The 15,131-nt window shown below is 32.0% G+C and overlaps 1 protein-coding gene across 5 annotated transcripts in view; it reads left to right on the top strand.

Moving 5' to 3' along the window:
- FBXW7 (F-box and WD repeat domain containing 7) overlaps nt 1-15,131 on the top strand; it is a 171,275-nt gene that overhangs the window by 102,969 nt on the left and 53,175 nt on the right. Inside the window, exon 1 of one of the 5 annotated variants that reach the window (XM_016144580.2) lies at nt 6,868-12,221. The exons of the other annotated variants lie outside the window; for them this stretch is intronic. Within the exon in view, the coding sequence (XP_016000066.1) occupies nt 12,075-12,221 (147 nt within the window). The 5' untranslated portion in view covers nt 6,868-12,074. Of the gene's footprint in view, nt 1-6,867; nt 12,222-15,131 lie in introns of those variants that run through there. 5 annotated transcript variants of the gene reach the window in all.

Raw genomic sequence — 15,131 nt, 5'->3', positions numbered from 1 at the left:
TGCCATATTTTCCATTTTTCTAAAGTCATTGGGATTCCAGATTTTTAGATAATAATATCTCACATTTTTATATGATGGTGTGTAAATTTTTCAAAGGCATTTCTGTGGGCTTGTTTGACTTAGGGACCATCCATTTTCACTAGCCATCATATATGGAAGAAGAGTGCTCTTCATCACTCATTGCAAAATTAAAATAGTTTGCATGCAGTGAAGCTCCATTAAGGACATTGAATTGTTTGGAGTGTAAGTGCAGTGTATGTAGCACATTGAGTGCCTTAATTGGTGACTAAAGGACTTTTTTCCTTATGAATTTAATATATTGGTTTTAGGTGTTGAACTGCCACATGAATTGGCCTCATTTAAAAGAAATGTGTATTGTAGCTTCCACAAGGAATCTGAGATGGCCTATATGTAGGAGAAACAAATATTATAAAATAACCACATGTATGTGAAAATCAGAACCAGGGAAAATACTGGAGTAGACTATGAAGACAAGGCCATGAGAAGAGGCAGAGAGTGAGCTACGATGAATTGGAGCATGTTAATAGGATACCGGTTGGCCACTCATTCGGGCCTACACCAGTATTTTTCAAAGTGTGACCCTAGATGCATCAGAAACATCTGGAGGGCCTATTAAAAACGCAAGTTGCAGAGTTACACTTAACCAAATCTCTAAGGTTTGGATGTGCATTTTTATATCAAGCTCCCATGATTCCATGGTAGGTTAAAGGTTATAAAACATTGGCCTATTAGTTTCTCTCTCTGCTTCCTTGTGATAAAATTGAGAAGAGGGTATACTGAGTCTTCTCAGGAAGAGAAAACATGTCAGTCACACAGACAGACATGCACATGCACAACCCCCTTTTCTAAGATTATATAAGTGGAATTTCTCACATGGGGTTTCATGAGTGTTGAAGGAGAATGTGCTCTCAATAACATATGTATAACAAACAAATGCATCAATCCTTATAATTAGTGATAAGTAGAGAATGTGATCTCTGAAATGAGACTGTGAAGTTTTCAAATACTAGCAGCTCTGTCACTTGATCTTGGGCAGACTGTTAACCTTTCTTATAGAGTTATCTTAAGGATGGTGGTAGTATCTCCATTAATATAGTGGTGTTGAGAAGATTCCATGAGGTAATATATGTAAAGTACTTAGAAAAGCGACAAGTCGATAAGTAATTCCTTAATAAGTGCTACCTATTTCATAAGATTTATTCTTGTAATGTTGCAACACTATACTAAAACTAACTTAACTAGTCTAATCTAGATAGCATGCTATGAAACATATTTTTAGTTCCAGAGATACTTGTTTTCTTAGGTGGGTTGAAACTATTTTGCTGATTATTTTGGCCTAAGTTATTGTGAGTTTTAGCATAGGGTCCAATTGTCTGATGTTATAAGTTTTATTATTGCTAACTATGAAGCACTTTTGCTCTTTGACAGGTGTCCCCCCGTCCCTTCCCCCCCCCCCTACTCCCCGGTTGTTAATACTAAAACTAGAAGGAATTTGAAAGAGAGTCTTAAAGTAAATTTTGGTAGTCTCGGGGCTTTGAGTCCTTCCATAAAAATGTTCAGAAGAGATGGAAATACTAGTTCTATAATGATACCTGGGTATTCTTGAACTGAAGAGCCAGAACTAGAATAAATGCAAGGAAGATTCTCTTTGGTACTTATGTAGAAATTTTAGAATTACTGCTTGATACTATAGAAAATTCCTAAAATTTTCACAATTAAGATATCATTATAAACAAGTGAAAACAGTCATTAGGAATGGAAAAATAGTTTCATTCAGGTTTACATGATCTATTTAGGATGTACTTCTTTTAGAGAACACATTTTGAAAAATATTGGTATATCTCCTAGCTCTATCTGTAGAATATTAATTTAATTCCTCCTAATAGAATTGTCAGGGTAGCATCTTACATGTAAACTTTAACCTCTAATTATGTGAAATGTAAAGAATAATAATTGTTTTCATAGCTCATTAGGGCTAAAAATAATGTTTAAAAATTTTTTTCCCTGAAAAATACTTTGTTCAGAGGTACTATGTCCTTCTGTTGAGTTGGTCTTTGCTGATGCTATTATTAAAGATAGCTTCTCTGCTTTAAAAATAACAGTTTTTAGAAGATGCTTTACTTTCAAAGAGAAAATACTTTAATTTTCTGCATTTCTGGTTGGTTTTAAATGGCAATTTCTGGTTATTGAAATCAGATGCAAATGAGGAATGGAAGTAGGAAGAAAGTACTAGCGAATTTGGAAAGTGCCAAGAGTTATTCATTTCCTTAGCTACAGATGTTGGTTTTATATGTCTACATTATAAATTTAATTTTCTAGAATGAATTGTTTGTACTTTACCAATATGCTGCCATCTGTTTTAGGTCTAATGAGTGAAAATTTTAAATATGCTGAGATGCGTCTGTAATGTTTACCACTTACAGTTTCAGTTTTTGGGTTTATTTCCTCTTACCATTTCACTCTGTTAACTGCTATAAAAAAGAAGATTAAAACTTGAAGATAGAATTATTCTGTATAATTTAGATATCGATAATCTTACATTGAATTTTGACTATTTATGCTTCTTTACTACAGAAAGGAACAGAGCAGGGATTACAAACTGGTATCATACAGTATTTTTAAAAATACATTTAAATTTGTAGCCAACATTTAAAAATCTGGAGAGTTTATATAAAAATACTGATTTTTCACCTTTTTTTGCAAATGTGGACTGTCTGGCCTTACTGGGCTCATATGCTTACATGACAGCAATCAGTTGCCTCTTTTAAATGGACTTTTCAGGTGTGAGACCTGACTCGTTTCTCTCCTTTATTTTACCTGCCTGCTCCTCTAGTCATTTGAGTTAGCTTGGAAAAAAGACAAAAGTAGATTTTAGGAAATCTAAAAGTAAGTCATTTTTTTTTCTTTATTTATCACATATCAAACTAGTTTGGATGTAAATCCAAATCAATGTAATATATAACTGTTTGCTGTTTATTATTAAAATAGACAAGGACTTGTTCAACACCTCATTTCTAATGGGTATTATTAAGGTGAGAGTTTGTCACCAAAACTTTTGTCTCCCTTCAAACAAACACCCACTCAACTTTTTATTTTGGATCACTTTTTAGCCTTTCCATTGCTGTTAAATTTTGAAGTTAACATTATATTACAACAGTAAACTAGTGTTCTTGGAACTCCTTATTTTGTAAGACATTTCAATTATTTATGGCCACCTACCCAATCACCCCAAAGCCTTATAGATTGTAACAAACAACAATCACTTAATTACTTTTCATTGTCCCTGCAGGTTATGAATTTGGGAGAAGTCACTTGGGTCACTGCTGGTTTAGGGCTGCAGTCAGTAGCTGGGGTGAAACAGCCAAGACTAGAAGGGCCAAGAATCTTTTTCTCTCCCTATAGTCCATTCGCTTTTGGTTACCTGGGCACGTTGGGGCTTCTTTATAGCATTGTGGCCTCAGGATAATGAGATTGTTTAAAACAGGGCTACCGTGTGAGTATTTTAGTGAGCAAGGTAAAAGCTGAATCTCCTGTTTATAACTTTGCCTAGGAAATCAAATAATGTAACTAGCGTATACTCTCTTGTTCGAAACACTTACTTTACCTCCCAATAGAAGGAGGGTCAGAGAACATCATAAGAGGAGCATGCAAGATGGGGGACATTGCTGTGATCATCTTTGAGAAACACAATTTGTTATTGGAGGTCATAATATCTTTGCTCTTATAACTTTTATTTTTCATTTGGACTTCATAAAAATCAGGCTCATTAAAACATTGCACGTATAATGTGTGTCTTATATAATATTACAGTTATATAGAATTTAGTTATCTGGTAAACTTACATATCTGATAATAACAAGTAAATCTTCAAACAACTAGATTAGAAGGTAACACAAATAGATTAGGCTTAATATTCTATAGAACAGAATATATGTTCTGTTACACAGCATGAATTTAGGAATTAGGCCTACTAGAGTAAAAATCTCAGCTCTACTGTCTGGCAGCTGTGTTACCTTGGGCAAAAAATAGAGTATGATCTACTAGGAATTCTGTCAGTGTTTAATCCTTCCTCCATAACATTGTACCAATCTGAAATAATATATTTGTATTTCAAACCCCTGTAGCTGCAAACTGCCTTTATATAAACTACTGATCTCTGTTTTAGGCATAATCAAGAATTACAAGGATTGAGTTTTGTCTTTTCTCTGCTTTTAATCTTTCATGATAACCAGTTAATGTTTTATGTATTGGGACAAGTGAAAACCTAGACCGTCAATTTAATTTAAACTTCAGTTATAAATTAATGTTGATATTTATCAGACAATGCATTTTGTTGAATGTATAATTCCAACAGTGTAAAAGGCCAGTGATACTGTTAGCCTATATAAGGGTGAGACCCTAAAGATGTATTTTCTGTAGTTTACTTCTACGCTTAAAGTATTTTCTGTGCTTAAAGTAATTTTATACTTAAATTTGATGCTGACATAAATATCAGTAAATAAATACTTATCAATGAATAATTTATCAATATTTAGTGATTATTGATAAATATATGATACTTTTATAACATGTTACTGAGAATTATATAAATGAAGTTGTGGAACTATATTCATTTCATTCAAAATAATTGATTTTTATTTATAATTGCATCAGAAACCCAACAGTGTAGGAAACGTCTTCTCTCTCTTGTTTTATTTTCTTAAATTGTCAACACTGTCAATTATATTTCCATAGCATCAGCTTTGTATTTTTCATAGGATAAATTCCTATAAGGTGATAAACCATCAGTTTGCTGAACTTCCTGCATTATTGCTTAGTTTAAATTTTTTAAGGCTGTGTAGGAAATCACCTACTTACTGTACTTTAAAAGAATTATCAGTATTATGTCCTTATTTATGATTCCCTGGCTTGTAACACTTCAGAATTTTTATAGTAGAAATAATTGATAAGTAATATTTAGTTTAACTGAAGGGTAATGAACGTTGTATATTTAAACTTGCTCATAAAAGTCACTTAAATGAGGGATCTTAAAAAACTAGTATTAAAGAAATTTTTGTCTTCTTTCAAGTTAAATTTTGAGAATTATGGAAAATTAAGTTGCTTTAAATCACTCTGTCATTACACAAAGCTTTTGCATGACTGAAACTCCTGTAATTACTATGTCATTTTTGTCATAGTTGACTTAAAGGTATAACTATAATCATCATCAACTAAATTCTTGGTGAGCAGCTGTGTAAGATCAATTAACAGCTAGGGTAACCCAGCACAGACTGTAAGAGTTAAACTTATGTTATCGTCATTAGGGACTTCATACTGGACATTTCTGAAATACTTAAAAAATTCAATCCTATAGTTGGGTTTTTATTTTATCTCAAATATTTCTTTAAATGCTTATTTTAAAAATTAGGAAGACTGTCATTTTAATGTTAACACTGAAGTTCTTAGACAACAATGTGGCAATAAAATCCAAGGTTTACTAAAAAACAAATATACTCTGTATGTCACTGTTTAGGCCATAATGTTAAGTAAGTAAAGAAAACTATATGTAAATTATTATGGTATAGAATGGAATCAGGAAAATCCTGAGATTTTTCTAAAATTTCATCTTTTTAAATCATGTTTTTAAAAGATCATTTATGTTCATAACTTGTTTCCAAATGAAAATGTTTTCTTATTATACAATACACGTTCACAACACAGGGATAGATGTCTATTTTTGGAAGTTATTCACAAACAAATTTTGCAGTGAATTTTATTTAGTCTGTAAAACTGTAACTATGCTATTAACTATAATAAAGGAAGGCTCACCAAATTGACAGTCCAACACATTACAACAAGGCTCTGTTCTTGGTACTATTAGAACTGTAATATACTCTTGAAGCTGCAGGGGACTTCATTCTCAGTCATCTGGTCCAGCCTCCTTATTCTAGGAATCTGAGACAAGTCAAGAGACTTATCTAAGGTTCCTGGTTAGCAAAGGAGCTGAAACTAAAACTTAAAATTCACCCAGTATTTTTTATATACTGATATACTCCAGATAATTTGGATAAAAGTTGATTGAGGCTACAATTTAGTCAAGAATAATTTAGTTGTAAATAAATTTAATCGTAAATATGTAGTCGGGCTTTTTGAATCATGGAATTTCCACAGGGTGTTTTGTCATCATTTTTTAAGAACTTAATTGGTTGGTTTTTCTATATTTTACTTTTTAATTTATAACTTTATTTTTTAGCCAATTAGAAAGAACTAGACATTTCCAGCAGAATTCAGAAACAACTTCAACATCTAGCAATCAGACCTTGATTATATAAATCACAGAAATTACAATACTTTATACAACCTGATATTGTAACATTTTTATTTGGGAAATGCTATATATAAATGTATGTATATGAATGAAATATTTTCATTTTTCAAATGTCCAATTACCAGATCACATTTTTATACTGTTTGTATAATCTATATGTGCTGTTTCAAGCCCAAGTTGATTTCTCTTAAGTACTTAGGGGCTGCCCTTGATGTCTGGATAAAGAAAATTAGCAAGGAAATACAATAATGTATTGTAACCCCTTAAATATTTATATGAATATAATATCTCAAATATAATTCAAAGTCGTAATCTTTCTTAGTGAGCACTTTAACCAATTAAATGTTTTTTAGAATTTTTTAAGAAATCATTTTGAATGTGACTTTAATTTTTATAATTCTATTCATTTGATATTACTTTTATGAATAATAAAACTTTAAAATGTCATATATTTAAATTTTCCTTTCATACTAAATCTAATTGTGTTATTGTTTCTGTAGTTGAAGTAACAGTATGTTCTTTTGAATTTTTTTTTTGCAGTTGTTACTAATACAAGCTTGACAGCTCATTTATCATTAAGCAAAGAGCTTAATTTCTTGATTTATCATCGTTTTCCTCTGTGTTTAAATTGTTCTATCTTTATTGCTTAGACTAGAGAGATATTTTAACACTCTGGTAACCAAGGCGTTAGGAACAACTGAAAACTATGACAGGTATAGAGAATAATCTGTCTCACCCTTTATCTCTGGGTAAATGAGTATGCTTTATAATACCATATTCTTATCTCAAGAGGATATTAATCTAATTTCATTTTAGTAGTGGTATAATTTTTAGCATCTGGAATTTTTTCTTAATAAAAAAAGTAAGTCACTTGTTGCTAACACTCAGAGACATTATAAATAATACTAAGTTTAAATGGTATATGTTGATTGTCAAAAGTTTTTGCTGTGAGACTTTGGAAACTCTTAGTTTAAAATCATTCATACTGGTAGGTAAACTTCTATCTTCTAAGTTATATGTTTTAGCTGATTGAAGAGTAAAGTTTATGAAAAATGGAAAATCTTTATGCCGATCATATGCTGTGGCCTTTGGTCAAGAGCAGTTAAATCTTAGCTTTCTGTATAATAATGAATGAAAGAAAAGGTCAAAATACAGAATAAATCTTGTTGTGTAAGAGAATTGGAGTGTTTGGGGCTGTATACTTTTTAGAAATACCATTTTGGTGATATTTTGTTACATGTAGCATTTATATATAATTAACTTGATCAGTACAAATTTTTAGAAGGAAAATCAGAAAGTGATAAGTAGGCAAAATACCTTATATAGAGATCTCTTTACCACAAGTTCCCTAATGTCGAGCTCTTTTGTGGATAGTTAAGTGATATCTGGAATCTTAAAATGACAAGACACTATAGCTAAGATACCACAGCTTCGTTTTTAGATAAAATTTTTGACAGAATCATGGAAGTCTTTTTAAAAGTTACAGATGATAATATTTTAAAATATTCTACTCCAATGTTATTATAGGTGGATTTTAGAATATCTGCTTTCCTAGTGACTTGTAAATTGAAATGTCTATAAAGCACTATGCATGAAGCATTAATCTAGATATTTTGCTTACATTAACCGATTTAATGCTCATAACAATCCTGTAAGGTAGGTTCTGTATAGGGAAATTGAGGCATGGAGGCATTGATTTAAGGTCATACTATTAATAGATGGTAGAGTCAGGATTTCGACAAACAATTTGGCCCTGGCGTTGAATGAGGCTCCTACCTACTACATTATACTTCCTCGGTATTTGTTGATATCATCTTATAAAATGCTTGTCTGTTGTAAGAAGTCTCAGTTTGGTAAGGGGGTTATTAATTAAGAGTATCTTGAGTGTTTTTAAAGTATAATTGAAACTATTATTTTTTTCTTGAACACATGGAACTAGCTACATTTTAAAAGTGTTAACATTTGGGGTTTTCCTATACGTTCTCTATGATTTTTCTCATTGATTAGGGTTTTCTTATGTATTTGAATATTTGGCATTTTGAATATTTCCATGCTGATTGGGAACATTGCTTTAGAAGCACTATCAACTTGAATGCTCCAAAAAAGGTAAAATGTGGTAGTAAATATTCCTTTGCGCAATCACTAATACTGTCTCTTTTTCACAAAAATATATTGTTGTAGACATAATTTGATTTAGTGTTTGGTTTGCTGGATTGCAATGCTCTGTACTAGCCAGCTGAGGGCAGCTATTTACTGATTAATGAAATGAGTTGAATTAGAATGTCACCACTTTGTGTTTACCAGAACTTGGCATCTAGTGTAAAACACAACATTTGATATACAAACAGCCTTAGTTTTTACTCTTATGATCATCATAAGCAATTTCTTGAAAATGAAAAACTAGTTTTACTTTGTAATCATTTCTGCCCTGTTAAAATCAGGAGAATGAGCACTGTTGATTTTAGTTTTAACTTTCCCGGTTCAAATTCTTTTCAATTCCAGATCTTTTTTTCATTCCCTTAGGATCAGACTCCAAAGATTTTTAGAGAGCTTCATTATCTTCCTTATCTTTAAACTATCTGCATGTAGATACATGTGACTATAAAGTTCTTTGAGGGCTTTTAAGTTAAAAAATTAATATCAGTATGTTATCTTTGTTTATCAGTGGATTAATTGAAAGGTAAATTTGGCTTTGATCTTTCTGATGTGTTTTTCTATGCAGAATGAACACGTTCACCTTTTGGAATGTAGTGTGCTCTTCTCATTTTTCTGCATTAAACTAACAGTTTAAATTTTATATCTTCTATGTGGTTCAGAGAAAGGAATTTTGAGGGGTTAATTAACTAGTTGATTTCAAAGATATCACTGAGACGGAAATTTTGGAGAATAAAGAATGTCAGCCTACATAAAACTATATGAAATATTAAAGTAGACACGGATAGTAGCTTAGAGAGGGGCAGTCCATGGGAGCTACTTTGACAAAGGAATTTTTCTAGTAAGGAGAAAAAGACACAGAATGACTGAAGGTTATGTTATAGTAAAAAGAAGATTAGTGTTGTGTTAAAACACAAAGTGAGCTTCAGTGGAGATGCTGAGACTAGAATGAGGCTGGAGACAGTTGTTGTACAAAGTGGGAAGTAGTCCAGCGGGCCGTAGGCCTGGTATGTTAGCCATCTCACCTTTTCCTACCATTTCAACTTACAGATTCCTAGCACCCTCTCTTCTACCTCTAGATCTCTGTTGGGATATTTTGGTAATTGTGGTTCTATCCTTAATTGTTTACTTTTTAATTAAAACAATTTTTTATGGTTAAATATTATAACATGAATTTTACCATTTTAATCGCATTTAAGTATACAATTCAGTGACCTGAAGGACCTTCACAATGGTGTGTGACCATCACCACTATCCATCTCCAGAACTTTTTCATCTTTTCCAACTGAAACTCTGTACCCATTAAACACTAACTCCCCGTCCCCTCATTCCCCTTACCCATGGTGACCAGCATTCTACTTTTTGTTCCTATAAATTTAACTCCTGTAGGTACCTCATATAACGTGGAATCATACAATATTTGCCCTTTTTAAAATCATGTCCTTCGCTCATTGTGTTTTCAGAGTTCATCCATATTGTAGCATGTGTCAGAAGCCTGAATAATAATATGCCATTGTGCGATATACCACATTTTGCTTACCCATTTATTCATCAGTGCTTACTTGGGTTGCTTCTACTGCTTGGATATTGTGAACAGTGCTACTATGAACATGGGTGTGCAAAGAGCTGTTTGAGTCCTTGATTTCAATTCTTTGGGTATGTACACAAAAGTGGAATTGCTGGATCATGTGGTAATTTTTGGAGGAACTGCTATACTACTTTCCATAGTAGCTACGTGCATTTTATATTCCCACCATCAATACACAATGGTTCCGATTTTTCCACATCCTTGTTAATGCTTGTTATTTTCTCCTCTCCTTCTCTCCCTCTTTCTTGCCTTCTGTGTGTGTTTGTTTTTAAGTAATAGCCATCCCAATGGGTGTGCAGTGATGGTTCATTCTGGTTTTGGTTTTAAATTTCTCTAATGATTAGTGACATTGAGAGTCTTTACCTGTGTTTATTGTCGTTTGTATAACTTCTTTGGAGAAATTCAGTCGTCGACTTTCATATAACTAAAAATGTCACCTCTGCTAATGGTTTTGCATTTTTTAACTACATTTTAAATTGTGGTATAAGAGAAAAGTATACTTTCAGAAAGTAGTATCATGGTAGGATTGGGAGTATTCTTAGTTATGGATTGACTTCCCAGCAGTGCACTTTCTATTTAGTAAGACAGACCTCTTCAAAGTCAGAAAGGAAATCACCCATTTCTGACACTCTCCTTTCTAATTCTCTCCATATCACATTCTAAATGCCTACTATAAAGATGCATAAAAGCTGTTGGAAGGAGATATAAGTGAAATGATGGACTATTATTGAAAGAACATAGAATGGAAGGAGAGAACAAACTAGTTACCTGAGCATTATAAACAAATATTTCACATCTATTGTCTCCATCAATTAACACTAATATCTGTGAAGTCCCACACTGAGCCTTTTTTTCCCCCTTTGTTAACAATCTAGTTCATGGGTTTGAATATGAAATATAGTATAAAGATTAATTAACACTGGCACAAGAGGCTGGTTTAAGGAGATATTTGAAATAATGCTGGAAAGATTATCGGAAACACTTTGAGGAGAATCTTCATCTCTAAACTCTTTAACTTAGGTGTTGGGGAACCATTGAAAGTTCTTGAGTGGATTGTATACCATGTTCCCTCTCTATGTTTTAGGGAGGTTTGTTTATCTGACTGTAGTCTGGGGAGAAATTAGGCACTAAGCATTGGCAATGAACTGGTTAGTTATTTATTTTACAATGATTACTTCTCATCACAGTTACATTGATAGATACTTGTTTCTTTAATATCTTAGATGAATCACATGACTGTGACACTTTCAAATGGAATCACTGAGTTTTTCAGAATTACAGAGATTGAACTGATATTTGCCAACTAAGATATCTCCTGTTAAGATTAACCTAAAGTGCATATTAATAGCTGTAGGGAGCTAGAGTTGATTTAACCTCTTAGTGAGTATGAGATGAGTATGTATGGAATAGGAAAAGAGGGTACTTAAGATGACAACTCAGCAATATAGTGTTCATTCTGAATATAGCTAAGGTAGAATAAGTGCATGTATATATTTTTGAGCACGCAGAAGCATTGTCCTTAAATTTGAGGCACAATGCAAAACATTTCTAAAACATTAATGCTGATATTTGGGTAAGGAAAGCTTAGCTATTCAAGAAAAAATGCAGTGTTTATTTTTTTGAAATTTTGTAAAGAAAACCTTACTTTCTAGGGAGGAGACATTTTAATAGGGACCCTGCACCATCGCCCTGCTTTGGCTGCAGTCACATTACTGACTTTGTATGGGAGGTTCACCAGCTGTTTGACTGGCAGGAGCAGGAGCTTTCACTTCAGTAGTTTTTAATTCCTGGCTATTCTAGGATAGTTTGCACTTCACCAAGCCTCAGACAGGTCAGGACATTTGGTAGGAGAAGGTTGAAAGACAAAAGCAGCAGGCCTTGGGTTCTCAGCTTTTTTTTCTTTTTTAAAATTAGAAAACTATGTTTTAATTCGGTGGTTAAAGTTTTTAGTAATGTGCCTGTATTACATGTAGAGAGTATTCATCTACCAAGAGGAGTTTTAAAATGTCAAAACTGGGAAAAGCTACTCTAAACCATGGCTTGGTTCCTGTTGATCTTAAAAATACAAAAGAGCCTCTGCCACATCAAACTGTGATGAAGATATTTAGCATTAGCATCATTGCCCAAGGCCTCCCCTTTTGTCGAAGACGGGTAAGTCTTACCTATTTGAAAAATAGGAATGTTTATTTAAATGAAGTACTTCTGCCTCCTTTAGTAAGGAGATTCTTCAAATATCAATTGATATTTATAACTAAAACTACCGGTGAATTGTGTGGCCAGCAAAAACGTATATGACTTAGAGTTTAATAATATGAATGAGAGCCTAGAGGGCAAGGTTACCCAATCCAACTTTCCCCCCTCCCCCCTCGTTCATTTTAGAATATTAGAATCCTTGAAATTTATTTATAATTGGTAAACATAAAAAAGCATGTTTCGATATACGCGGCAAATACTAAAATCCAAAGTTTGTAGTTTTTATTTTTTAGGAAAAGCAAAAAGCTGGTGATATTCTCCTTATACACAGGGATTACAGCATTTAGCTCTTTTAAAGAGTATTCCAAGTTTACCAGGTTGATCTGACTCTTTAAGCTGTATTATTTTTAAATTATTGTTTCTTAAACTCAAACTTAACATGAGAGAGACATTACTTTTTGCTGTTATGTAAAATAAATATGACATACTATTGTGTGGCCGTTGCGATAACAGTTTATATATAGACAATCTTGAGCTAACAAACATCTTGTATTATTTGTGCTAATACATAATCAAGTTATGTTCTGTTGAGTGTTTTTCAGGATGACATTGCCCTCTCCCTTGCCAAATTTTGACCCTCTTGGTATTTTCAGTTTTGTTGTATTCTTTGAATTACTTGGTATTGTCATTTCGAATTAACTAGAGTGATATATTTTTAGATCTAAAATATGTTTATTATTCTGAACACATAACCCCCCCCCAAAAAAAATCTGAGATTAAATGAGTGTTTGTGTGTATCGTGCTATTAGTGCTTTAATACCTTTTTTTACCCTTTTTTTTTTAATTTAAAAGGTAAACATTTTATTAAACAAGTAGATTAATTCATAACACCTAAAAAATATTTTTCCTTCTTAGTAAAGAGAATTTTCTATTTGCTGGGACTTAAATGACCTTTGTAAATATGTTTTCTGTTATCTTAGTTCCTTTTGAGTAGTTTCTGCTTTGAGTCCAAACAAGTGATAGCCATATTGAAAAACATTTTAGTGAGGTTTAAATGTAATACAATTAAAACATTGAAAATGGAGTACACATTTCTCCATCTCCTTATTTTCTTCTCTACTATGTTTTTAGAAAGTGTACCTTTTATTTGTCTTCTTTGTCACTTTTGTAACTTTTGAATGAGGTCACTGCTCTGATTTAAGCTTTTACATACACGGAGGCCTCTAGTAGATTTAAAGTCATTAATAAACTAACTTAATATTTTAATACTTCCGTAAAGGAAAATACCGATGTAAGTAGATGTTTGAAATGAGGGAAAGAAGTATGAGTTTCTTAAAATAAAGGGTTAAGATATTAACAGTCAAGATAATTTTGTTTTTTTTTTGTGGCTGAATATTTCTAATAAGCTTAAGTATAATACATGACGATTACTTCAATATGTCACAATATATATTTTCTACCTTCATCTTCTAACATGTACTTGGAATTTAAAAGGCTTGGGAGCAGATTCTGTAAGGAAAATTAATAGAGTAATATAAGGCTTTCCTTGAAGGCTTACCGGGGTCACTATTTGACTTTTCTAGGTTACTGTGTTATGTTAAATTATAGCTTTGGATTTATAATAATAGTAGAAAGGCTAAATTTGAAAAATAAAATTTATACTAGAAATTTTTTTTGGAAGTTTGTTAAAAAACAAAATTAACGCTTTCAGTTTTAGACTACTTGCCTGCCAGTAATTTACTATTGCATAACTCATTGACTCTTCACTACTAGAAATATTAGAGGGATATAAGGTAATTTTATCCTCCCTCTCTCTTTTTTGCAACTAGTTAAGTAGCTTTAAATTGATTCACATGCTCTTTGTTATTTAATTAACTAACGTTCCCTTGGTAATTTTAATGATAAACATTTTTAAGATATATTTTTCTTTATCAAATATTAAAAAGACTTTTGGTGTGATAATATAATTAATCATTTTGTGTCTAGCATTCAGTTTATTTTTTACACTAGGTATGTCTGAGTTCTTTCAAACAGATTGTTATACACAAAGTACACAAAGCAGATAGACATCTGTATTTCGTAGGCATTTTTTTCTCCCAAGTGGTGAGCTAATGTAAAGTACAATGATCTCTTATAAGACCGTATGCAGCCTTGACCTATTAAAATTTGCAAAACATGATATTGACCGTTCATCAAAGATGTTGATCCACTTAATGTTTGCACAATAAAATAACTTTGAAAATTGTGAAAAATTCTTTGAAATAGTTGTTTTAACTACAACTTCAATTTATATCTCTTGAATGTTTTCAGAAAATTTATCTACCTCACTATGAAGTATAATATTATTACTGGTAGTCTAACTTATATTTGTATGAATTACTCTATTCTCTCATCAGAGATATTTAGGACTTAATACTAATGATAGTAAAGAATTAGCAATCTAGCTATTAATCGGTTACCTGAAATTAAATGTTTCTAGCATTAAGGTTCTCCTAATTATTTATATTTACTCAGACATTCTTGATTATAAGTATCACCTAGAATACTTGTTAAAAACATAGAATCGAGGGTTCCCCTCTTTTGAATAGTCTTATGTAACAGATTGGAATTGAGACTCAAGGATCTATCGTTTTTTTTTCTTTCTTTCTTTCTTTTTTTCTTTCTTTCTTTCTTTTTTTCTTTTTTTCTTTCTTGCTTTCTTGCTTTCTTGCTTTCTTGTTTTCTTGCTTTCTTGCTTTCTTGCTTTCTTGCTTTCTTGCTTTCTTGCTTTCTTCCTTTCTTCCTTTCTTCCTTTCTTCCTTTCTTCCTTTCTTGCTTTTTTTTTTTTAGAAGTCCTATGGGTAGTCTTGGTATCAAGAAAATTTGAGT

Source organism: Rousettus aegyptiacus, unplaced genomic scaffold (genome assembly GCF_014176215.1).
Source record: "Rousettus aegyptiacus isolate mRouAeg1 unplaced genomic scaffold, mRouAeg1.p scaffold_m13_p_16, whole genome shotgun sequence".
NCBI classification, from domain to species: Eukaryota; Metazoa; Chordata; class Mammalia; order Chiroptera; family Pteropodidae; genus Rousettus; species Rousettus aegyptiacus.
This window is presented reverse-complemented; position numbering and strand designations above follow the sequence as displayed.